Genomic DNA, 25,787 nt, shown 5'->3' on the forward strand with positions numbered 1-25,787 from the left:
CTGGTGAGATTTTTCCCATAATTTTCACATTAATCAAACCATTTAGTGAGTCATGATCATCTCTACACTAGCAAATAACTTAGTAATATAGTAAATATGCAATACGAAATGTGAAAAATATGAAAAACTATAAATGCAATAAAACTAATATATACAATGTAAACAGATACAATTTGAGAATATGTAGTGAAATTGATTACAATTAAGCTATTACATTCTACAGGCAGAAATACACAGTTAAGAGAGCTAACCTGAGCTAAAGTGCCGCCCATAAAGGGTGCGAGTGGTCAACTGGGAGCAGAGCTGGTTATACAATATTACTGCTGCAGGAAGGAACGACCTGGGATACGTCTCCTTCAGACACTTACGGTGGATCAGTCTGTCGCTGAAGGAGCTGCCCAGTGCTGTGATGGTGTACACCATCATTTAAACCTACCACTAGCTGTAAGTGGCAGCAGAGTAGTTCACACTGTTCACTCTTAGTTTAACAGTTCTCTCACTTAATATGTTAATGTTTTACACTGTGAAATAGCCCTCTTCAGCCCTGGCTGCACATCCATCAGTGGTGAGAGCTGCTCCTGGAGGAGAGATATTCCTGAACAACCGCTCGCTCAAAACACTGAATAATGAAACATTAGTGCGGGTCAAAGCACTGCTCAATGGATACATACAGCTGATGCCATCCCAGCACACAACTTATTGTATTTTTGGGGAAACCATATACTGAAAAAAATATGTCTCTTTCATACCAATATTAATGGATATACAAATACCTTTTCACCTGCTACAAAAAGGCAATTGACTCCTTTGCCTTTGCCTTTTTGTTTTTTTATTCCCGGTGAGTCATGCTCGACGTCACAAACATTCCAGATACTGAGAAGCTCAGACGTATACAGTTATTCCTGCATTCTCTCTCTCTCTCTCTCTCTCTCTCTCTCCCTCTCTCTCTCTCGTGACCTCGTTTAGATAAGTGCTATACAAATAAAGCTATTATTATTATTATTATTATAAACATGCCTGATTGTTTGAGTACTCCAAAGTTTTATTTCAGCTGAGCAATCCAGCTCTGTATCATTATTATGTTTAGCATTTCAGGTGTTTCGATAATGCTAATCTCTTTTACAGCTCAGCATCTGCACAATTTGTTTCTCCATTTTTTCTGTTGTTTTAGTGTTGCCGGATTTACATGTTACGTTATTATTGTTTTCTTGTGCATTACCATCACCTAGTGGATTGGAGTGGAACAGCATGTTGTAGCCATCGGTTGCTCATATGTCAGCAACCGATGGTTATGATAATGTGCCTTATCCCATCCCTGATCAGTGGACATACAGGTACTTCTTTCAAAAGACTTCTAATAGTTCCTGCACTTTGGATGAAATAATGGCTTAATATTGTCAAGCCCCCACCTTATGATGTAAAGTGCATGTTGTGTTATATCATGTGAGTTGGTTCTACTAAAAAAAATCTGTTTGTGAAGTTGATGCATCTTCAAACCACTTGGTTGTTTTGCTTCACCCTTATTGATGTTGTTGACTTCACAGTGATGGACATTGTCAGTATCAATGCAGTGAAATTCAACTGCAAAGCATCATGGTAAACCTGAGTGTGCTGCATCATACACCCAGATCTCACAGAAATGTCTTCATGGTACAATTTTAGTTTGAAAGCATTTGTAAATACATCGTTGTGTGTGTAAAAGAAGACACCAACACAGTTGTTTTCTTTTCTTTATAGGTTGAATATTACTTACGCAAATACATAGTATTTCTTTACAAATATTGTAAGAAAATGAGAACACAGTTAACAGACGTCTTTCCATTTAATAAATATGATTGTAAATGCATAAAACAATTACACACAGCACAGTTGAGGTCAAACAAAAACACTGTAACACCTTACCGTCTGTTCTCATACAAAAGCTGTACAGTAATAAAACTCGTTTTTTTGTTATTATTATTAATATTTCTCTATAAAAATAATAATCTTGCTAATCCTGCATCATGGAGGGGACAGAGGAGGGAAAGAGAGAGGAAGAGAGCTTGGCTCAAAGCAGGTCTACAACTTGATGCTGTTTCCCACACCCTAGGGTGCTGTCACATCGCAGCTCATCCGAGCCAGGAAGCCAGGGATGCCTCATGTCACAGGACTTCCTGCCTATTCGATCTGTCCTCCTCCCAGTGAAACTACAAGGCCGGAGATGCTTTTATTATGACCGTCCTCCTGATCCTATCTTGCTGGGGTCATTTCCTGCTCCCTGGGGTTTGGGTTAGGATTAGCACTCAGCTGCTTTGCTACGCGGGTCTCTGGTTACACGCTACTGTGCTGCATGTCTCCCCTCAAGCTTCTAAAACCAGAGCCAGACAGAGCATCTGAAACATAAACTAAATCCTGCCCTTATTCAACTGTACTTCTTCACTTTGCAAAACTAAAAAAGTGTGGGGATCCAATCATATATATTGCTACATTTCAGAGACACATAACTGATTTGCTGATCAACAAAAATCAAACCACTGGCAGGTTAAATAACCCTTATATACCATGCAATGGGATGAGATAAACCACCTCATACCTGAGCACAAATTAAGTCCTGCAGCTTCAGATGGATGCACAAAGCTATAATTATTGTAAAGATGGAAGCTGGATCGTTACCGAAAATCATGTCAGCATGCAGCTTTGAAATATAAACACTTTCCTTTTTTAAACACATTCACCACAGCTCGTCTGAAGGATATTAATCGCTGTAGCACAACATAGTCCAGGTAAATCTTATTCTTTCAGGGCAACACGTACCAGCAAGTCATGTACTGTATAAAACACAAGAGCCTACCCTGTTCTATGAAAGCCCACACACCGGTGCACTCTCGACCTCTGGATGCTCACCACCCACTGCTGTTCAAAACTCAGGAGGGAACCAGTAACTCACCCAGGGGAAGTTGAGACAAAGTTTCGGCAAAACTTCTGTTTTTGAGGAGACAACAACTTGCCGACGACCAGTCGCACTTGTTCCTATAACTTTTTCCATTTTGGTTGTTTGAAGTCCAAAGAAACAACCTGCCGTCATATGCTGGTCTAATGACAGTAAAATAAAGGCCTAGCCGCAGCTCAATATGGGAGTTAACAATGTTTAACACAAACATGCCTGCGAGCTTTAAGCCTTTTTGATATCTGTGTGTGAAGGCAGTCAGGATACATCTCCACACTAACTTACTGCGTCAATTTGCATCAACAGTGAAGCAACAAAGCAGCATTTTTTTCATCGTATTCGGTTTTCTGAAATTGGCACATTCCTCCATCTGTATGGCGTCTTCTGTCTCCACAGCACGTCGGCTTTGGTGAAGTCCCACCCGGATAAAAACAAGTTCCTCTTCATCTGTGTTCTTCAACTGTCATTGCCAAAGCTCTAACACAGAATATAGCTTTCTCCATATGAGTAAATGTCACCAATCAACCCACAATAGCTCAAGACAAAACCTTCTTTTGGCAGATCTCTTAAAAGCCAAGAGAAAATGTCATCCTCATTTCCCTGTTCCTGTTGAGCAGAGGTCAAGTGCAAGGCAGCCGCTGTGTGTCTCTAATGATCGCTCTTGTGCATGGTCCAGATTTACATTCTCTTCTCTTGTGTAGGTGTATATACTGGGGCGATCTCTGCACAGCCACGACTCAACGATTGTAGAGAATCTCATCGTAAATTGACACAAACAACACTTGCTCGGTATTTCCATATGTCCTCGCAGGAAACAGAGAGAGAGAACGAAAGAAATAAAACAAATCCGTAAATGCAGCCTCATAAGATTTGAAAGGCATCAATCAGGCTTTTTACATCTGTCAGATTTGCCACACAAAGTACCACAGGGCGTGACAGTCCCCTGAACAAGCTAACCATCTGTGTGGCCTGGTAGCATCTGCGCTCTACTTCTCCTGCTCCTGTAGCACCACATAATGAGCTGGGTTGAAGACAGCTGCAGCAGGAGAGGGGGGGTCGGGACATTAGCCTAAATGTGTCACCAACCTTAGCCGGCCTTGAGCTTGACTGACCACATTAAGTATTCAACAAGTCGACCGTCTTCTTATTCTGTCTGATACAACATTCTTAATGCGTCACGTCTCCAAAAAGCACTCTTCCATCTCCGTTAACCTCTGTCTCTGTATCTCTCTGTCTTTGCTGTGGTCTTTGGATTCGCTCACAAAGCAGCTGTATCTCATTCCAACTGCCACCTCAGATCTTTGCCTTGATAAATTGCACTCTGCCTCCTGTAGGGATGGTGGCCGAGGTCGAGGTGCAGCTGACTGAAACTTTGGAATAGTTTTGTTTGGGGGACATTCGCTCCCGCCACTTTTCTTCTTCTATTCCTAAAGGTTACAGTCTGGTGGTATAAGGGGATCAACTGTGGATGGAAGATGCAGTTCAGCGCCATTTCCATGAATTTTTATCTTATTCCGAAGCACGAAAACATTTTACAAACTGGCATTTATCATAAATAGTATAAGGAGCATTAGATAAACAGCAAAGTTAAAATTATCCAGAAAACCAAACCCTGTATTTTTCGGTTTTGAAATCAAAATCTGAAAAAAAGAGTTATTTCAGTAGAAAATGTGTATTGTGCCATAAATCAGCTTTCCAAGAGAAAATGGACCAAAAGCTTTAAAGTACCCTATTCATATTTTATAACAGTATTTATGTTAAGTATGACATTTGTTATTAAAATACACACATTTCTAACATAGACATTCATGATTTACAAAATAAATGTTTTGTTCACTTCTAATAACATATTTCACAAAAGTATATTTGTATGAATAAATAATACACTAATGCTGTTAGCTTCATAACACAGCGAACCAATTTTTGATAAGCAAAGTCAAAACATTGTTGCTTATTTTATTTCCCCCTCACTGGTTCATGCTGCCGCTCTCTCTCTGGATTATGTATCCGACTTGTATAAATGAATGGCATTTTTCAAAATGTTCATGTATTTTTGAAGGAAATACATAAATTTAAATAAAAACCTGGACAGAGTTTCATCTGTTTGGAACAGGGCACAGTATGTGTCAGCAGGGTCCGAGATGAACAGGTATGTATAAAGCTCAAAACCATTGTGTCCCAAATGCCAAATAAAAATAAAAAAGATCCATGATGCAGCTGGAGCGGTCGTCCAGTTCAGAGTTCAGACGATGTATGTTGGGAGCTCTGTGGAGAATTTCACATGTACATGAGGTTTCATACATCCTGAGGGAAGACAGAGCAGAGGAAGATGTCATTATCATAGGATATCTCGTACTTGAGTCTAAGAAAAGTTGATACTTTTAGATGATTTTTTAAAAAGCTGAAAACATTTGCATCATCAACTTGACCTATTTACACATCCAGCAGACAGGAAGCACTATGAATTTCCATGTCTTTTAACCCTCCTTGTAAGCTCTGTTTTGGTTTCCCCAAGCTCCTACATAGAAATATCTGTCTCTGAAGTGAGCAGCTTTTAAGTGTAAAAGAGTCAAAGAGTCAAGTTTTTCATCCAACAGCCTTGTTTAAGTTTTAGTAGATGCATCAGACATTTAAAATAACCTGGATCAAATGGATGATGGGTGGTGATGGAGAATGTAAAGCAGCTTTAAAGAATGGAAACAGTGAACAAGTAACAGGAGCAAAGTCAGTAAAAGGACGTCGGAATGTCAGTAACACAACAAAGTTAAGAATATGTTGCTAATTTTAGCTCACCACAGTGTTCGGCTCAGTACTGGCAACAAGCGCGACTTGTTTTATTGTTTATGAGAAAAGGGAGAATGTGTGACTCTCTTTTCTTTTTTGTTTTTCCCTCTAGTCTCACTTTCAAGAAATGTAGACCTAATATGAGTATGTGCTAACAGCAGTCCTGATACTGAAAAAGGTAATATTCCACGGAACCAAAGCACTTGTGGGTAACAATGTACATTATGTCAGATCATTGAAGTGGAATGGGGATTTAAAGAAAGGCAACTAATGATTTTTTGTTTGATATAAAAAGTCCCTCATTTGTATTTTTATTAGAATTAAAGTGCAACAGTACCGAGCAGAACGCTGTGTTAACTGTGCCGCTTAGAGGCAACCATACTTTCCGTCATGCTCATTTTTGTTTAGCTCTGGTTCTGCCCCACACGAGACCATATCCCTTCTGAGAAACACAAACCAAAAGCACAGGATGAGTCTTATGAACCAGTTGATATGGAATATGCAATGGGGACATGATGAAAATAAATCTAAAACGCCTGCCACAGTCACAAGAGCACGATGAACTAGAGGGGATGTTTTACCGATGGGCCGTGAGTTCAACTCTGTGTCCAGAATCTCCAAAGAATGCACCAAGTCCCGCTGTGAGCCGGGCGTGGCCTCTGTTGGATTGGCTGGACTCTTCATTTCTTGTTCTTTTTCATTCTGCATCTGCGCATAGACGTTGAGGCCTGGGATCTTCCTTGAGAAAAGATTAACAGTGAGACACAGAAAGGGATAAAGACGGCAGCCTGACTAAAATAGAGTAAGAGCTCAACCAGCAGCTTACTAGTATCATCGTTTGTGACCATCTGCAACCGCACAAAGTTGTAAAACCTTTTGCCTTCCCTCGATACGATCAAGTAGATTTGCATGTAAGTCATCATTTACACAAACGGCAAAAGTGACAAAGGTTTGTGAATCCAAAGTTTCATTCTTGCTCGACATGTCAGTAAATCTTCACAACCCTTTGTGCCCTTTTCCCCTGAAACTGCACCTTGGCGAGGAGACATAATTTAACATTTCAGAAAGGTCAAGTGCCGACGTTCAAAGGGCTTAATATTGATAGCGGCTGAAGGCTGACTGACAATTCTTTTGCAAAAGAATGACCTGACCAAAGAATCTTCACAGGATACAGCAGATGTGTGTGTGTGTGTGTGTGTGTGTGTGTTTGTGTGTGTGAGGGGGGGGGGGGCTGATCCAATCCTCCACTGGGGAGCACTTGGTATGCCTGTGTAGACGTTTGACAGGCAGTTATCAGCCCTCCCCTGCAGCCGTTTGTTTACCGAGCCTTCAGAAGGCCTTGACGCCTTTCGGCGGCTCCCTATCACGTACAGCGTGACAACTTTACACATTTCATGAACACTTTACCTCTTGAATTTGTAGATGACAAACACGGCTAAACCCACAACCACAACGGAGAGCAGCATTAGCATGGCGGAGCCACTGTGGTTCTCGCTGGTGTCCACTAGGGGTGCTGCAGAGACAGGGACGAGACAAGAGCCGCAGACTCTCAACAACACAGCAGCGATTACACAACCTGCTGAATCATGCAACGAGCAGTGAGCAGGATAATTGACACCTATTTAACGATGAATCATTTTAATGTTCAGTAGTATGGACTTCTCTTACTCTTTATCTTATAAGCCCCTTTAGGAGAGTAGCAGCATCCCCACTAGGAAGAGGCACACATACTTGTAACGGGGCTCACTCTCTGAATGTCTCTGTGTCGCTACATGTTGGGACACAGGGTTGTTGTTGTTAGTTGATGGGGGCAGAAATAATAATAATAAATCTGACTATTGAGTTTATCTAGGTCTCCTACATGCTTTATTTTCTGTGCCACTTGCTAAAGGAAGTAAAAAGCCCTCTCTGGGCAGAAGTTAAACAAACCTGCTGATAGGTGTGCTGCGTACACAGTGACTTGGACCCCCGGCCGTAGCGTGAACTGTACCAGGTTCTGGTTCAAGGCACTCAGCAAAACCTCTGCGAGCTGTTGGGACACAGAGGGAACAATACCAAACGTAACTGTTGAGAAAGGTCACTTCCAAGATCATCAAACCGCCCAGACAGTCTCATCTATCTTTGCCTCTGAGTCGTCATCTGTTAACTGACATTTCAGAGTCCTGATCAATCTCTCTACACGTTCATCCAATTTGTCAGACAGAAAAATAATCGAGCCCAAACATCACCTGCCCTTGGCAGAACCGCTGAAGGTATACCGCTCTACCTGTCTGCTTTGTCACTTTGTGAATGACTGCCGAAATACAGAGAGTGGACAACAATATAGGTACATCATTTGATAAAAGGGAACAAGGTAAATAAAGGGCACCGAAGAAACTTCAGCCATGGTTCACAGTCTGGGAGCTGGAACATCTCTTATCAGTTGTAAGAGGGGTAAAGAAATGATTACTAAGATAGGACAGATGAACAGGGGCGGAAATCTCAATAGCATCCATTGAGAAACTGCTTAGATAGATGTTGACAGGACAGCTCCAAAAAAGTGAAATCGGAAAATTTGATTGGCGTCTCCTATCCATGTAAGTCCAAGTCTAATGGATCCTTCACTCCCACAGACAAAGCTGCAGGATAGAACCAAGGCTGTTGTAACACAGGCTACAGTGATATTACCTGTGGTATTATCAGGTAGCCTTTGGGTGAGGGGCGAGGCATTTCTGTCACTCATTCCAAGAGGGGGTTGAGCCAATCTGAAATCTTGCCCTAGGGCTCCAACATTGCCAGGGCCGGCCCTGCCTTGCAGTGGTGTACAATATGACACAAACAATCTAATTATATAACTTGCCGATGCATCTAAACCCTCTCTAGTCAATCCCTGAATTAAAATGATGAGCCCTTGCAATGGACACTTAAAAAAATCAAGATGCTTTTCACTATGATAGTGACATTATTTCTGGGTTTGTCACTGTTTAACATGTAATATTTTAATTTATAATATGATTTATTGATGATTCCAGCTTCAAGTTGTTGTCACTTGTAGAGTTAACCTCGATCAACACTGTGGAATATTATAAATACATCAAAATAACCATTGAATTGAAGTGACACCACTGTGATGCATTTTTTTTAAATAACCTTAAAGAGATATTGTTTGTTTCTGGGCTGTTGTATTGAATTTCATTATTTGTAAGCACACATGACCCAAGAAAACCTTGCAGCCAACCTCTTCTGAGCTTCCTTATTTATGTAAGAGTCTTTGTCTGTGAGACCTTTCCACTGTGATGCATAATGCATACAATGCAGCCTCACTTGATCTCTGCTTTCCAGACTGGCAAGTCACTCTCTGCACAGAGAACATCCAACTTTGATATAAATCAGACAGATTACCCTGACCCGAAGGTAAACTATAGAAATCCCGAATCCAATCTCATGCACTCTCAGTTTATTCCCCCACATAGATTCTTCAATTCGCCCAATTATAAATCTCTCTTGTTTGTCCAATATCATAAAGCATTTTTGTCTGTATTTAATCTGCACGCATGAAACAAAGCAGATATGGAGCTGCATAGTGAAGACACAGACAAACAAAACAAAATCCTCAGTTGTCAGAGCCTTCTTTATTTTCTTGAAAGAGGCTTCATATATCTTATCTGCCTCATTTTTCATATTAATAATGATTTGAGTAATTTCAGTCGTGGTAAAGCATGATGCTAAGTCCTCCTATTCCCTCCTATATAATTCCAAACAGTTTAATTTTAGACCACGCTAATTACTTTTGCCCAATGTATACCAGGGTCAGTAAATCTATTATACATTCAAACAAGTAGAGCTCGCTCTACACTTCTAGGATGCCAACCTTGAATAAAGATTTATCCCTGCCTTGTAGGCCAGATGATTGTTCCAGCCGATCAACCCTGATTTGCTTCCCGCCCGTGGGTTTCTTCCCACCGGCAGCAGCTCCAACATTATTATCAGACATTATCTGTTACATGAAGCTCTGAGCTGATTCAGTAAATCTTGATACGGCTGTAATTTAGTGGACTGATCACTCGTGGCAATTTTCTTTGTCTGGCTTTTAAGGCCCCTTTGAGGCCCAAGCTACCCCCTGCAGCCCCACCTCCCCACTCCCACCTCAAGGCTCCACAAGGGATGCGACTTGGGAGAGTTTATAAAAGTCCCTCCCCTGATAACTTGTTAATACTTGTCAGGCTTATTGATGAGTCTATTGCAGAGATTCCTCAGGCGTCTTCTAGAATTAGCCCCATAAAAAAAAAGAAAAAAAACCTCCCCATGCTTCAGTGGATCAATGCTGACATCTGCTGGAGGAAGGGGGAACATCAACCTTTTAGGTGGCAATTATTGGACAAACTGCTGTAAAAAAGGTTTTCGCTCATGAATTCGAAAAATAGGAAACAATGCTTCAAACTTGTGTAGGAAGCTACAGTTTAAAAAGGTGAAATCCATTCATCTACACAAACAGTGTCCAGGGCAGGGAAAAGGTATGACTCTTTTTACACATTTTAGCAGACAAAGCAGCTGCAGCTGTTTGTACCTGATCTAAATGAGCAGCAGTCTTCTCCGGCTTCCCCTCAGTTAACAGTTTGTCAGGCAGGAGGAAAAACTCTGCTGCGGTTGGTAAACCTGGGAGGACGGCGACCAGCAGCTTGTCCTCTCTCACGGCTGTGGCCTGGAGGGGAACATGAGGGAGAGGAATGTTAAAAGAGCTCGCACAGCACTGCTGTGGTACAGACAGAAATGTGTCAGCAGGTAGTAGTATAAATCATGTACCAAAAAGCTGAAAGTGACTGCTCTCTCAGATTCGGAATCCTCTTTACATTTGTCTGTGACCAGTATCTGATTTAAATCAGAATCTAGCAGGTGTTTAGTTTCATTTTAATTCATTTGGACAGACTTGCTGCTTTTGTTCAGACAGCATTTACTGGTTAAGCCTAGTTTGTAAAATAACCAAAATCCCCTGGACTGTTTCTCAGATGGGAGCAAGTCACAGGCAGAGAGTACAGGAGGCTTATTCCCCCAAATAACAAGCTATTCCTTTAAATGAATAATAATCACAATACAACAATAACAATAATAATAATAATAATAATAGCTCAAAATGTTGCCCCCATACACCTTTTTGGCTTCAGTTTGATTTGCACAATTGAATATCTCTGATAACATATTTCTCGATTACCAAAAATTTACAGACAACGCTCTGAGTGTTCATATTCTCATTTGAATTGCCCTCAGTTATTAGCATACACTAACAGAAACGAAAAGTTTTAGCAGCAGGGGCATCATGCAGGCTGCCCTATTTTGTAAGGGGGCTTGTTGAGACTGTTTGCAGCTTGAGAAAATGACTGCGGGCAAAAACACTGCCGTTCCTCCTCATGATACCCAATATATTTCTGGAATTTTTTCCCCTACAACATTTTCAAATATGTTGAGGGACTTTATTCCCTTATTTGGTAGAGAACCAGGGACCCATATTACCAGAAACAGGCCTTAGATTTTTTATTACCTCTTTATATTGTAGAAGGGGTCAGATCAGACATTCAGCTTTGTGCTTTTACGCTAAAAATGTTAAAGCTGTCTATCACAGCTGAACATGGCACCTTCTCAAGGCTGGCTCAAGCCTTCGAGGGGCCTAAAGCAGAATTAGATCTGATCACCTCTATGCCACCAATTCTATTGACTATGACATAGTTGCCCTATGAACACACACTGTATGCAACGGTATATATGCGGCAACGCACATCCTTTCTTCAGTGGATGGTAACAATTTTATGGATTTTTTCATGGACCACCAATACACACAGAGAGTGAGAGTAGGTACGAGCGTTAGAGAGAGAGAGAGAGAGAGAGAGAGAGAGAGAGAGAGAGAGAGAGAGAGAGAGAGAGAGAGAGAGAGAGAGAGAGAGAGAGAGAGAGAGAGAGAGAGAGACCCAACTCTGCATGACCCAATGTTGCAAAACACAGATCTTGTATGTTATAAGTGTGTTGAAAATGTTCAGCTCATTATAACACTCTGGTGGGGCAATTCAATATTAAGGTAGGTAAGGAATCTTTAGTAAGCCCTCTAGTGGCCATCGGGGCCCTCAGCAGGGGAATTGATGACTAATACTTATCACCAGCCCTGAAAATGAGCTTTTATGTGAAAAACACCTGAAAGACTTGTTTTACGCTGGTGGATGTAAGCACTGCACTAACTGACACATTATAGCACATTAATGTGAGTTATTTAAATATGTTCCAGGTGAGTCAATAGGTCAAAATACCTTTCCTATACTTTTGACTGGCCTTTTATTTCTTCATGATGGCTACAGCCCCGTCTTACAAGAATATCGACATGCATGTCAGAATGGACAGTAGATTGGCTGCACTACTCCAAAATATGAATTTGCAAAACTATTTAAATGTGTTTGGAAAGCAGAACCTGTACGGACTTATTTTATGGCCCATCATACCACAATATGCCCATGTATATTATCACATTTTATGATATTCTATATTTTATGATACACTTTCTATGGCAACACGTGTTTATCATTAAATGCATATGTTCAACTCTGCCTGTTTGATAGTATGATACACAGTGATCTTAATTAACTGAATATTTCCACGGACTCCTAAAGGAGCCCCTGGTTCTTCCTCCACCTCGTGCGTGGTTGTGCTGAAGTGAAGCCTGTGAATGTGAATGTATTAAGGTATCAGGTCATATTTTCATCTGAAAGTTTTATTTTTCCATCTTTTTTTTATATTTTATTTTTATGTTCTGCCTTCCAGACGGGGGTTGTCATGAGAAAACGATGTCAATAACAAATAACAAAACAGACAAGCTCATTGAAGACTGAGGAGCCGGGTGTATTTTTGGCATCAGTTTTGATTTTGCAGGATCAAAACGTGTGAAAATATGATGCAAGGTTCAGAGTGCTTCATCCTCGGAATCGGAAATATATTGACGTTCTCAGGATGTTGTAAAACAACATGAAGTTAATGGGGGAAAATCTGTGCCTGACGTGTCATGTATGGGTTTGAATTATGTGCCGCACATTGCAGGTCACGAAGCACTCTGCTCCAAGTCTCCCTTCAGGAGAGCCTCACACACACATTAGACACATACTGACATTTATTCCTCCGTACACTTCAGCGTCGTTACTGTATGGCCCTGAACTCACGGACTTTGTGCAAGCTACTGCAATCAGCATGCTCTTGAACTATATTTTTACCCCCTCTTCTCCCTCATGCCTTGTCATTTATCATCATAAAAGTCAGATTTATGTGTAGAAGCCTCGGGGAGGTCACGCTGCACTCATACACCGTCAGAGGTCCAGTCAGGCGTTGACAGTATTTACCAGAGTAAAGCAATGGTTTCCATGAAAGGACTCGAGAGAGCTTTACCTGGATCAGAGAGTTCTTGATGACTCGGCTCACGTCCAGCCTCCATTCTGCGACATCAGGGTTGTGGTCGTCAAGGTTTGATGAAAAGGCGAGCAGATGAGATCGGAAGTATTCTGCAGAGAGGTAAATGTGTGTGAGATGCTTTTTAGTTTTCATCTGGCATGAAATGCAGGGTTCAATCTCTCGTTTCAAAATCTATTACCATCTGTTTAAAGGATAACTCTAAGTCAGTTTGTTAAAACTTTGGTCTTCAGCCTTTTTTTGCCATGATTTCAGAATTCATTAAAGTAAATGTTAAGATAGGGGGATAAAACAACCTTGGTACGATGTAGTCCAACAAGAGCTCAAACCAGCAGACAGGTTCTAAGTACCTGAAAGCTAAACTCAGCTATCCAGTAACTTTGCCAGTATGCAAGGGATTGTTGGAGAACTAACAATTCAGTTGGTGACTGAGGAACTGAGTATAGAACCGATGGATTGTATAATGGCTGATGAAGAAGTGATTTTAATTTAAATCATAAACATCAGGTCTGATACTTTATCTGCTTAATGAGCTCAATATAAAAGCCACTGCCACTAAATCAGACTGTTGTAGTTCTAATAGTAATAAATAATACAATAAATAACAATAAAAGATCACAGGACCCAAAAGGAGTGAGTTCCAAAGTTGGGTGGCCCAATTCTAAAAGCACATTCTGCTTTAGTTCTGAACCTGGAGCGAGGAAGAACCGAACGGCCCTGATCACAGGTCTCCAGAGAGCGGCTGGGGAGGCAATGGCTCCAAAATGAAGGTTGGTGCTCAACTTGCCCAGCTCTAAAAGTGATGGCAAGCGTTTTCAAAGTAAAAAGTCTGTTAACTTTGATGAGTTTTAAAATAGAAAGTTAACAGGCAGATGGGTCAGAACTCATCCCTCTGACTTTCCTCTTCCAAATGAGTTTGTGTAATGTGGTTTGTTTTTAACCTGTCTGATCATCTACTTCATTGATTATCTATTAATAACCCGTATCCATAAGAACAACCCTTTGTAGAGAATCACTTAATGGGGAGCATGGTGTTATGTTGAACATCAACAAATTTAAGACCTCATTGAAATCAAGCAGAAAGTTCTTTTACGAATGATGAGAAAAACATCTATGTGTTTATAACTGTATAGACTGTGGTGACACATCTCGTCAGGGTGTTTACATAGCTACAGAATCCCCATGGAGATGGAGTCAGAGCGTGGGCTCACCGTGGACAGCGATGGTTTTTCTGTCCTGCAGAATAGAATTCCCTGCAGACACCTGCACGGTGACTGTGTTGATGCCTTCCCTGGAGAACATGCAAGCTACACTTCCCTCTAGGGTGATTACTGGCTGCTGGGGAGAGAGACAGAGGGGGAGAGAAGGCAGGGGAGAGGGAGAGAGTCAGAGTCAGGGGCTTCCCGAGAGAGACCCTTATCAGCGGCTGCTTAACATCCTACCACTGCTATTATATACACTACAGAGGTGTCAGCCTGCTGGCACACTCACAAACACACATGCATGTACAAGCATACACAGGGAGCTATGCAGCAATACGGACCGTGCAGCACACAGTATCACAGCCCGCAGAGAGTTCCCTGTGTGACACCAGCAGCTATTTCCAGTCATTTCTCACGTCTCCATGTGTTCTTCAGATAGCTATGAAATGCTAATACTGCTGTGGTTTATTACCAGCTGACATAACTGGCTGTCCTAGTGGAAGGCCCCTGTTGGTGCTGAACAAACACATTTACACAACTGCAAATAGGAGGACAGAGAGCAAGTGGAGCAGTTCCAGTGTAGAGAGCATCTGTAGGTCCAGAGAGATGGAGGCTGAGTTTCTCTGTCTTAACACTCTGCTAGTATGTTCGAGTTTTTGGAACTCAGAAGTATTGTTTACAGTCACATATTACTGTTCATGATTCGATCATTACATTACAGTTGATGCACAGTACTTTCATTTAGAACAAGTACAGTGCCTTGCATAAGTATTCACCCCCTTTGGACTTTTCTACATTTTGTCATGGTATAACCACAGATTAAAATTTATTTCATCGTGAGTTTATGTAATGGACCAACACAAAATAGTGCATCATTTGGAAGTGGGGGGAAATATTACATGGATTTCACAATTATTTACAAATAAAAATCTGAAAAGTGTTGAGTGCATATGTATTCACCCCCTTTACTGTGAAACCCCTAACAAAGATCTGGTGCGACCAATTGCATTCACAAGTCACATTTGCAAGTCACATAATTAGTAAATAGGGTCCACCTGTCTGCAATTTAATCTCAGTATAAATACCCCTGTTCTGTGACGGACTCAGAGTTTGTTGGAGATCATTACTGAACAAACAGCATCATGAAGACCAAGGAGCTCACCAAACAGGTCAGGGATAAAGTTGTGGAGAAATATGAAGCAGGGTTAGGTTATAAAAAAATATCCAGAGCTTTGAACATCTCTCTGAACACCATAAAATCCATCATAAGAAAATGGAAAGAATATGGCACAACCGCAAACCTACCAAGAGGAGGCCGTCCACCCAAACTGAAGAGTCGGACAAGGAGAAAATTAATCAGAGAAGCAACCAGAAGGCCCATGGTTACTCTGGAGGAGTTGCAGAGATCCACAGCTGAGGTGGGAGAATCTGTCCACAGGACAACTATTAGTCGTCTACTCCACAAATCTGGCCTTTATGGAAGAGTGGCAAGAAGAAAGCCATTGTTGAAAGGGATCCATAAAAAATCCCGTTTGGAGTTTGCCAGAAGCCATGTGGGAGACACAGCAAACATGTGGAAGAAGGTGCTCTGGTCAGATGAGACCAAAATTGAACTTTTTGGCCTCAATGCAAAACGCTATGTGTGGCGAAATCCCAACACTGCCCATCACCCTGAGCACACCATCCCAACAGTGAAACATGGTGGTGGTAGCATCATGCTGTGGGGATGCTTCTCTTCAGCAGGTACAGGGAAACTGGTCAGAATAGAGGGAAAGATGGATGGAGCCAAATACAGGGAAATCCTTGAAGAAAATCTGATGCAGTCAGCAAAAGACTTGAGACTGGGGCGGAGGTTCATCTTCCAGCAGGACAATGACCCTAAACATACAGCCAGAGCTACAAAGGAATGGTTTGGATTAAAGAATGTTAATGTCTTAAAATGGCCCAGTCAAAGCCCAGACCTCAATCCAATAGAGAATCTATGGCAAGACTTGAAGATTGCGGTTCACAGACGGTCTCCATCCAATCTGACTGAGCTTCATCTTTTTTGCCAAGAAGAATGGACAAACCTTTCCATCTCTAGATGTGCAAAGCTGGTAGAGACATACCCCAAAAGACTTGCAGCTGTAATTGCAGCGAAAGGGGGTTCTACCAAGTATTGACACAGGGGGGTGAATACTTATGCACCCAACAGATGTCAACTTTTTTGTTCTCATTATTGTTTGTGTCACAATAAAATTTATTTTGCACCTCCAAAGTACTATGCATGTTTTGTTGATCAAACGGGAAAAAGTTTATTTAAGTCTATTTGAATTCCAGTTAGTAACAGTACATAATGGGAAAAAGTCCAAGGGGGGTGAATACTTATGCAAGGCACTGTAATTGCCCATTTAGAGGATATGGTTATAGAGCTATATTACATTTGGAGGGTAAAGGCTCAACTTTTTGAAGGTGCTCTCACACAACCCAAGCAGTAACAAGAGAACTAATGAGCATGAACATTAAATCTTAGCTGAAATGACTATATTAAAAGCTTGCAGCATAACAAGAACGTTAGGGTAGCAGAGGGAAACCTCAGGAATCACCTGGGTTTTGGATGCTGCATCACAATCACTAGGCTGTTGTTGGTAAGTACCAGCTGCTCATTAAACCGCACTGTGTTGTGAAGTGTAGCTGAGGCAGCTTTGGAGTTGTTGATGGAGCCAACTGAAGGTGTGTTCGGACGTGATGCAAAGTGACTGTCTCCACACTGCTTGTGTGGTGTCATCCAAGTGTCCAGAAGCCCCGACATCCAAATTCAATTCGAAAAAAAGGTAATTTATACTGTGTTTTTAGTCTAAATGTCCGCTGATATCCCCTATCCCCCTCATGTGCACACGCACACACCGGGAACACTGCACACAAGCTCAGCATCGCTACATTCTACCCATCGGCTGTGGCTGAGGGGTAGAGTGGTCGTCCTCCAACCTGAAGGTCGGAAGTTCGATCCCCAGTCTGAACCATCTGCATGCCGAGGTTTCCTTGGGCAAGATGCTGAACCCTGAATGGCCCCCCATAGAATAACAAAGTGCTGTGAATAGATGCACTGTATGAATGTGTGTGTGAATGGCTGAATGTAGAAGTGTACTGTAAAGCGCTTTGAGTGGTCATCAAAACTAGAAAAGCACTATATAAATACAAAACCATTAACCATTTACATCTGCTAGCCTTTGCACTTCCGGTAGCGAACTTTAAGGCTTTGTGGAAATGACACCGTTTAAAACAAAAAATCAGTTGTATTGGATTTAGCTGCAACACTGTTTACCCCTGAAACTCCAAACGTGTTTTCATTTTTCTATCCCTTAAGCATGTTGGTGTATCTTATTATGTGAAAAAGCTGTGCAGTTTGTAATTGCAGCTGATAAATGAAACCACATCGTTTTGCAACCTGGACGCACAAATGTAGCTCAACAAAAAGAGTCAGCAACCTACTTAAGAGCCAACTGGCGGCAGAGAAGCAGGAAAGTCCTGAGTATACATTACCTCGGTGTTATTTCCGATCCACCAGATGTAGGTGACCGTTCCCACTTGGCTGGGCCAGAGAACAGCAGTCAGGTTCACCTCCTTATTCCTCACCGCCACAAAGGGAGCTGAGAGATGGATATACTCCAGCTGACCTACTCAGGCACACACACAGTATACATCATGCACTGACATCAACAAACTTCAGCACAATGTGCAAAAAGAACTGAAAAAATGGGGAAAACAACATTAGCATTTCGCACGAAGAAAGAGAAGTGAGAGTGGGTTTATAGGTTGGTGCAGAGTAGGGAGAGAGAGGTTAGAGAGTTTGTTCAGAATTCGCCCCTGCACTGGGACCACTGGCTGCCATCTGTGTGTTATTTTTCATTTGCGGCACTCCTGAGCCTGTGGTGGCTCTATTTGCACGGTTGGCACATAGGATTGACAGATTGGTGGGGGCAGCAGTGCTCCCTGATCAATAAGTCAGCTCTGTTGCATCTGTCACCCTGTGAATTCACCAGGGGTGGTCAGCCCGGTTACATACGGGGCTGCTTAGGCTTCAGTGCGCTGAGTGGCCGCGAAGCGTAAGTTGACTTGAGTGGAAGTGTAATGGGATTTGTTCTACCTCACTTGTTTGTTTGGTTATGGTAGGGGAGCGTGTACTGCTGAGAGATAAAGTACAGAACGCGGTACACTGTGTACAAGGTGGCAGCTGCAGTACTGCTAAATGTAATAGAAAGTGGAAAGCATAATGGGGCGGCTGTGGCTGAGGGGTAGAGTGGTCGTCCTCCAAGTCGGCAGTTCGATCCCCAGTCTGACCCATCTGCATGCCGAAGTGTCCTTGGGCAAGATGCTGAACCCTGAATAGCCACCCCTAGAATATCAAAGTGCTGCGAATAGATGCACTGTATGAATGTGTGTGTGAATGGGTGAATGTAACACTGTACTGTAAAGAGCTCTGAGTGGTCATCAAAGACTAGAAAAGCGCTATATAAATACAAAACCAAAACCAAACCATAATGAGATGGAACCAGGAGCGCAAGAAAACTGAAAATGTCTTTTCTAAATAAATACACAATCTAAATAAATAATACAAAACTCCTCTCACATGTTACATGTAGGTACAGCATGGCGGTCTCCGAACCCAGATTGTTCTCCCCGGTGGCGATCACCCGGTAGATTCCCACAGCCCTGTAGATGTGTTTGATGCCATCCTCGATGGAGCTCACGTTGGAGTACGTCAGAGCGTGGCCGTCTCCGAAGTCCAGGTTGATGCTTGTCCTCGCTCCGTCTCCCTGTGCAGACAATCAGTTTCAGGTTGGAAGTTAAGACTTTGCCTAAACCAGCTGCAGGACACACAACACTTTCACTGCAGGGATAAAGTCTTTGGTTGTTCCTGCAGGATGAAGTTATGCACAGATGAGAGTTTGAAAGCAAAATTTCTGTAAATGTCAACAAATAAATGTAATTTAAAATGTATTAATGTTTTCAGTCGCAGTTTGCTATAAATATAAGTTTTGCATTTTAATGATTTCCTTATTCAAGTTAAGTGATAAAAAAAGATTAAACTTGAAGACTGAAATTCGAAATGAAAACTTTTTTTTAAATTTGTTCTCACTAAATACAGTTGATATTATAAATTAAAAGATATAGCTCTTCTACCGTCCTGTTGACTGTAAATACCAGAAAACATCTAAAGGCAATTGTTCAACTATTACAGTTTATCCTGGATCTTTTTTTTACTTGAAAGTAATTAGTCACGTGTAATATTAGTATACAAACGTATAGTATATGTGCCTTGTATGAATATCACATGGTCAGGGCTCAGCACGATTGTTTAGTCTCCACAAAAAGCATCCAGACATTTAAAAAAAGTATAATTTTAGGTACTGATAGGACAGACTAAAGCATGAAAGGGGAGAGAGAGAGAGGAAGTCACATAGCGAGAGTCCAACCTGCTGCAGTCGACTCAAGCCAAAGTACACCTGACATTTTCTTAAGTGTGATGAAGCAGCAGGCATAGCTGCCCACACCAGGCACACATACATATATGTATTGTATATGCCTGGATTTTCACTTAGCAAGGGATCTACAAGGGGAAGTGACTCAGGGTCTAGTGTCAGAGCTACTTCTGCTGGCAAAGTCTGATTAAAGAAAAAACTGAATTCTAAAAAGAAAAAAAATCATGGGAGTGAGTCACATAGATAATACAAATAATTCTGACGTTACCCATGTTTGCCTTCAGAAAAGAGTTACAGGAGGTATACATCTTACCTCCTCCAGAAACACGAGGAAGGTGACATTGGTGCCCAGCGTGGCTGTCAGTGTGCCCTCACTGGTGACCAGGTGGAGACCTTTGGGAGCTTGGATGGGACATTGCCGCCTCCTGGCCGTGTACTCCACACTGACTCCAGCTGTGCAGTTATTAGACACCACTTTCCTGTAGCTGAGGATGGGAAAACACCAATGGATAATTATTGAGACGCACGCGGGAGGCACAAACCCAGGTTTACTGCTCGATGTCTTACAGGAGTACATTAAGTGCTCGTATTCATTCAACCTTGTTTAGAATAAAAAATGGCTATGCCGTGCCCTGTTGGAAACAGTAGCAGCATTATGCACCTGATTCCGTTTTATAAATGGTGCAAGAGATTTATTTCCTCTGCACCAATCATCCATACAGGACCGCAGAAATGCTCTCACATGAAAGCTTTAAGCACAGCTGTGGCTATTTATAGCACCTGTACCACGGACTCTTCACACATGCTGAACATACCACATAGCGTAATCAAAGTAATATGTCAAACAACATCATTAAACCTCACGAGATGACATAAAAAAATTAAAAATAAATAAAGTAATTCATAATCCAGGATCAAATCAAAAGGTCATTAAAACTAAAAAACAAAAGCATAAAACTCAGGATAATTAAAATCAAAAGAAGATTGAGGTGTATTCTGGGAAATAATTACATAAGTGAGATTGGCAAACAATATTATGGTCACTTTAATAAATGATTGTCTGTTTATGATGATAAAGATGCTTTGGACTGTTTGTTTGTCTGAATTCTACAACGGAATTAAACAAATCAAAAGAGATAAATTATTGTCATTTGTTACCCGACTAAGTGACTTTTGTTCCTGGACCAGTGATAGATTCATTTAGAAAAGTTAATATCGAGGCCTCGAAGGTAATAAAAAAACAACGCTCTGATGGATGCGGTTTGTGTGTGGGGGGGTGTAAACATGAATACAAACAGGTTGTTCTTTGACAACAAATCTGAAATGTGGAGAGACTGTCAATGTTCCAGAGGCTTTAACATAGGCCTAACCTGACCAAGCTACATTTCTCTCACTTGGGTAGGTTCTCCAAAATATAGCTTCAGTTCAAGCTATTTCTGATATTATTCTATTCTTTATACATGGGGCTTTCAACTGAAGTGGATTCATCAGCTGATACACTGCACAGATTAAACCTAAATTGGACAACATTTTTGAGTGAATGTCTGCAAGCTCATTCGTAGATTGATGTCCGGACAAGGTGGGGAAAGGTATGCCTGAGTAATGACCCGCACTGTTTCCATTGGACTGGATTTCTGGCAATTCAAAACTATGACTTGAACACACTATTCCTCCCACAGTAGATCACATCACTCCTGGTGGTTTATACCCTGACCTATAAAACATGAATGCACTATTCATTGCACCCAGTGCCTGAAAGTCACTATTGAGATTGAGTGCTGATTGTATTCTGCTCTGGTCCGGGCCTGTGTTTACCCAGTGCTGTTAAGGAAAGTCATCCCCGTTGTGCAACTCCTAGACATCGATGATGGATGGAACCAAAAGGCTGGGCTGCAATTTCCATTGGACCGTCTCTCGTAGCCATAATCACTGTAATGATCCGAGCACACAAAAATACAGACACAGTTATTCAATCAGGAACCAGAAAACAAACGCAGAGTGGACCCTGATGCAAACATCCCTGAGGCTCTGCTTGGAAAAAGTGAGACACAATCTTCTCTAAGTGTGGCGAATACTTATAAAGCAGTTGATGCTACTCAGAGAAAGATCGATCAGGAAAATAGCATATTCAGAGGGGATTCAACAAATGTCGTGTTCAAATTCTGATACATAATTTTACATAAGCTACATGTGGTTTTACAGCAACTGCTCTGCGCCTCTTCTGTGCTTTTGAAACTGCAAGTTGTTTGTCCTTCAAATTAAATGGCAGAGCAGCGCTATGTCCCCAAAACGATCGGGACAAATTGCCCCAATTAGTGCGACATGCACACAGATGCAAAAGTGTTGTGATTGTAAATGAAAGCTATTAGGCCTGGTGATTTATGGTTTGGATGGTTTTTATTCCAGGAGCTGCCTCACTCAAGAGACCTGAAGACTTGGGACAAAAGCATGAGAGAAAAAACAGAAGAAATAGTAATACTCTGGTTATTTCAAAGAGAGAAGGATGTGGAACAAACATCTCTGTAATATAAAGATTCATCAGAACAAAATACAAAGCTGTGGAATAACATTTGTCCTTTAGAATACTTTGTCTTTCAAACTGCGAACAGTGACACACATTTAGGTGACTGAAAATGTCGAGTTGAATAATCACACACACATGCACACACATGCACAAACACACACAAGGTTATGTGTTTTAGCGTTTGACTGGTTTTACATTCAGCAGCTGTAGCACAGCCTCCAAGAGATTCTGCCGAAGCTGCTCTGTAGTTATAATCTGGAGGATATTATCCGTGGTGGATAAGGAGATTTAGAACCTGTTAAACACACACACAACCACACATACACACCACAACTGATTGGTTGTTTTTATTTCATAACATCACTTATTAACGTGTCATTCATGTCTTCTTTCATTTTAATTAGTTATTTTTCTTTTACAAAACTATGGACACACATCACATGGACACCGATATGGACACCGATATTTTATTTTTTTATCTGATTAAGGCAATAGACTGAATATGACACTGCCATGTAAACAGTATCTTCGCGTCTTACTCAGAATAAGCAATAATTGAATTAAGACATGTGGAATATTCCAATCTGAGCCGTATAATGTAGACATTTAATAATCTTAATCACATTACTACAGCCTATTGGAGTTTTCATAGCATCGACACGTGTATGGCAGTTACCGAGTGACCTGGGTGTAAACAAGATGAACAAATGAAAGGGAGTTGTACCTTTGGCCAAATTGGATAGAAACCCCCCAAAATGGTATTTTGTAGTATTGTACATGAAACTATCTCAGGTTGTAATTAGATGTAATGGCACAGTCATAATCAAAGTCTATTATGATACTCATGTGAACATCAAAATTGAAATATGTTTTACTCAGAATACAGTCAGTAACATAGGTGTCCATGTAAAGCAAGTCTATGATGGATAATGATGTCTGACAATCGTACTGTCACTGTAGGGACATAAAATGATTCACCTTAATAGGCCAGAAATAAACAACTTGTTTATAGCATGTGGATGGGTGTGTTTCCATAATGAATGCACTTCTCAGATTTTGACACTTTTTACACAACATAACATTCTTTGACACTCAGTGTTTTGTGGTAAATCTATGCACCAGTTAAATCCAGTGTATCTGACCTCCCCTTTGCAGGAACAGCAAAGTGCACCATCAGCAAACAGCTGTGTGTGCAAAGTTTCCTCAAAACTCCTGTAGGCTCAGTGGATATAGACTCTGCCCATGGTCCTGTGCCCGCTCCCTCTCCACGTCCTGCCTGTTACCGTTTTCAAAACCTTCTTCACTATGTGAAACAACCTCTAAGCAACCGGCACTAAAAAAAAAAGGCTTTGAAAAGGACTCATGCCAGTGCTCACCTCCCCACGAGAAAATGTTCCACCAAAACAATTTCCCCCGAAAAAGACTATGTTGCAAGAGCACCATCACTGCATCCTGGTCCTATCCCTCCCCCCTAAGACAGATGTGAATTCAAAAAAATATAAACAAGCCTTTGGCCGAATGATAATTGTGCCGCCCCATGTTTGTAATAAAAATAAACCTAACCCTAACCCTGGATTGCCCAATTTCCCAGCAAAATTAATCTTGTTGACACCGTCATATTTCAAAACCTTTTCACCGGTTTGTCAAAGTCTTTTGTTTTATAAGTTCGCAGTGTGAACAGCCAAGGAGAAATAACCTCTATAAAAAAAATGTAAATGGCAGAAAAAAAAAAAAAGATTAAGAGCAGTACTCAAACCAGGACTTTCTTCTGTAAAATTTGATGGAATGTTCCATTAGCAGTCACAGAGAGGTCATGCAAATGAGAAAGAATGAAACAAAAGTATACTCACCACTCAAAGTCAGCCTCTGTGCATTCGCAGAGTCCCGACGTCATTGACACCGAGTACATCTTTCCCATAACACACCTGGACGTGGGCTTCAGTTTCCGGTAGATTCTTTTCACTCCCATGAGGCACGGCTCACCCTGCGGGCCCCGTTTCAAAAAATAAAAGAGAGGAAAGTCATGCACAGAGAGTAAAAAAAAATAAAAATGCTTTAGTTACACTTGCCACCATAAATAATTTACACAATGCAACCAACCATGTGTGCATCCCTCTGTGTGAAAAGCAACGCTGCCTAGCTTTGCTTCAGCTCGTTCCGCATTCCTGTTCAGAGAATATTTACGGCTTCGTACAGTGTGGTGAGCTAAAGTCGACAACTGTTCATCGCAAGTGTCACACTGGAACATTTGTGGCTTTTTTAGGATTTATTTTCGGTAATATTGCGATGAATGATTAACATGGAACTTCGGTTGCAAAAGCTGCCTGCACCCAATCCATTTTTAGCCATGTATCTATGCAGGAAGTGAATATGAAATCAGTTGGAGGAAAAAAAAAGATGAGATGGATAACACCATCCTGTTTCACTGCCTCTTCCAGCCTACACTGCTGCTCTGCTTTTATTATAGGGACATTCTGTCCTTGTGCATTAGGTGTCAGTAGTGAGATGCTTTAAAAAAATCTGCCTGTATCCAAAAATACCCTTCATTTTCCCAGTGGCCTTAAAACACAATCGCTGTCCTCTGTTTTTAGGTGATGTTCAGTTTCTTTCTGCAGCTAACAAGCATCTCAACGTTTAGGCAGGTTAGCCCTGTAATTGGCCCGGAATCTTGTCGTCCTCCATGCTATATGTTTTGATCCTTATCCTGCTCAGAGCATATGGCCGTCTAAACCAATTACAGGGCTCGGCATTGAATAAAGGGACGCTTTAAGTCTCTAGCTCGGCTTCAGGCCTGGCCAGGTTGAGGGGTTTTCGGCCAGGTTTAATATATGCAGGGTGGGGGGGGGGGGTTCACTCAGAGCATCAGCAGGAATCAGAAATTAATATGCACAAGTGCTCCGAGCGCTGAGAGCGTCCAGGCTCAGTCCACTTGCTGCGCTGACGGGCTGAGAGCAAAGAGACGCGTTGGCCCCCGCCGATGAAGCCTGGCGTTTGATCAAGGGGGCCCCGAGCAGGCTAACCTCTGCATCAGCCAAACTTTAAAAGGCAGCACTGTGGAGGGAAGAAGCTCCAGACTTCTGATTATTTAATTTTCCATGGAGTGATTCATATCTCACTTTAGAATAACAGCTCATTACATTGAAATTGTTTATGATGCAGAATGAGGCTGCTTCCATGAGGTGTGGAAAAAGCAATGGGTTATTTTCAGTGGTGCCAAAATTTTTCTATAAAATCTGATTTAAATATGTAAATAAACAAAGCAAAAACTACCAAAAATAATATTCATACAATAAAACAGTGTCTCTCTTGCTTTACTGGTAATTTGATCCATAATTGCATTGTTACTTTGAAAGCAGATAGATTTTTAGGCCTCTAAAAGAAAAGATAGAGTTAGATCATCCTCTTGTTTCGTGGCTTTAGATGTGCATTTTTTACCGAGTGAAAAATTGAAAATATTTTTTTTTGAGGAGGTG

The 25,787-nt window shown here is 41.4% G+C and overlaps 1 protein-coding gene across 1 annotated transcript in view; it reads right to left on the reverse strand.

Moving 5' to 3' along the window:
* Nucleotides 1–1,758: 1,758 nt before the first annotated feature.
* Nucleotides 1,759–25,787, reverse strand: part of LOC128437194 (VPS10 domain-containing receptor SorCS1) — a 161,623-nt gene continuing 137,594 nt past the window's right edge. The window contains exons 16-27 of the mRNA XM_053419249.1: nucleotides 24,165–24,298; nucleotides 21,606–21,719; nucleotides 20,104–20,275; nucleotides 18,938–19,124; nucleotides 17,851–17,984; nucleotides 14,338–14,461; nucleotides 13,106–13,218; nucleotides 10,257–10,391; nucleotides 7,640–7,739; nucleotides 7,118–7,223; nucleotides 6,292–6,449; nucleotides 1,759–5,230 (exon numbers count right to left, since the gene is read on the reverse strand). Coding sequence (XP_053275224.1) covers nucleotides 5,169–5,230; nucleotides 6,292–6,449; nucleotides 7,118–7,223; nucleotides 7,640–7,739; nucleotides 10,257–10,391; nucleotides 13,106–13,218; nucleotides 14,338–14,461; nucleotides 17,851–17,984; nucleotides 18,938–19,124; nucleotides 20,104–20,275; nucleotides 21,606–21,719; nucleotides 24,165–24,298 — 1,539 coding nt within the window. The 3' untranslated portion in view covers nucleotides 1,759–5,168. The remainder of the gene's footprint in view (nucleotides 5,231–6,291; nucleotides 6,450–7,117; nucleotides 7,224–7,639; nucleotides 7,740–10,256; nucleotides 10,392–13,105; nucleotides 13,219–14,337; nucleotides 14,462–17,850; nucleotides 17,985–18,937; nucleotides 19,125–20,103; nucleotides 20,276–21,605; nucleotides 21,720–24,164; nucleotides 24,299–25,787) is intronic.

This window comes from Pleuronectes platessa, chromosome 3 (assembly GCF_947347685.1).
Source record: "Pleuronectes platessa chromosome 3, fPlePla1.1, whole genome shotgun sequence".
In the NCBI taxonomy this organism is placed as follows: domain Eukaryota; kingdom Metazoa; phylum Chordata; class Actinopteri; order Pleuronectiformes; family Pleuronectidae; genus Pleuronectes; species Pleuronectes platessa.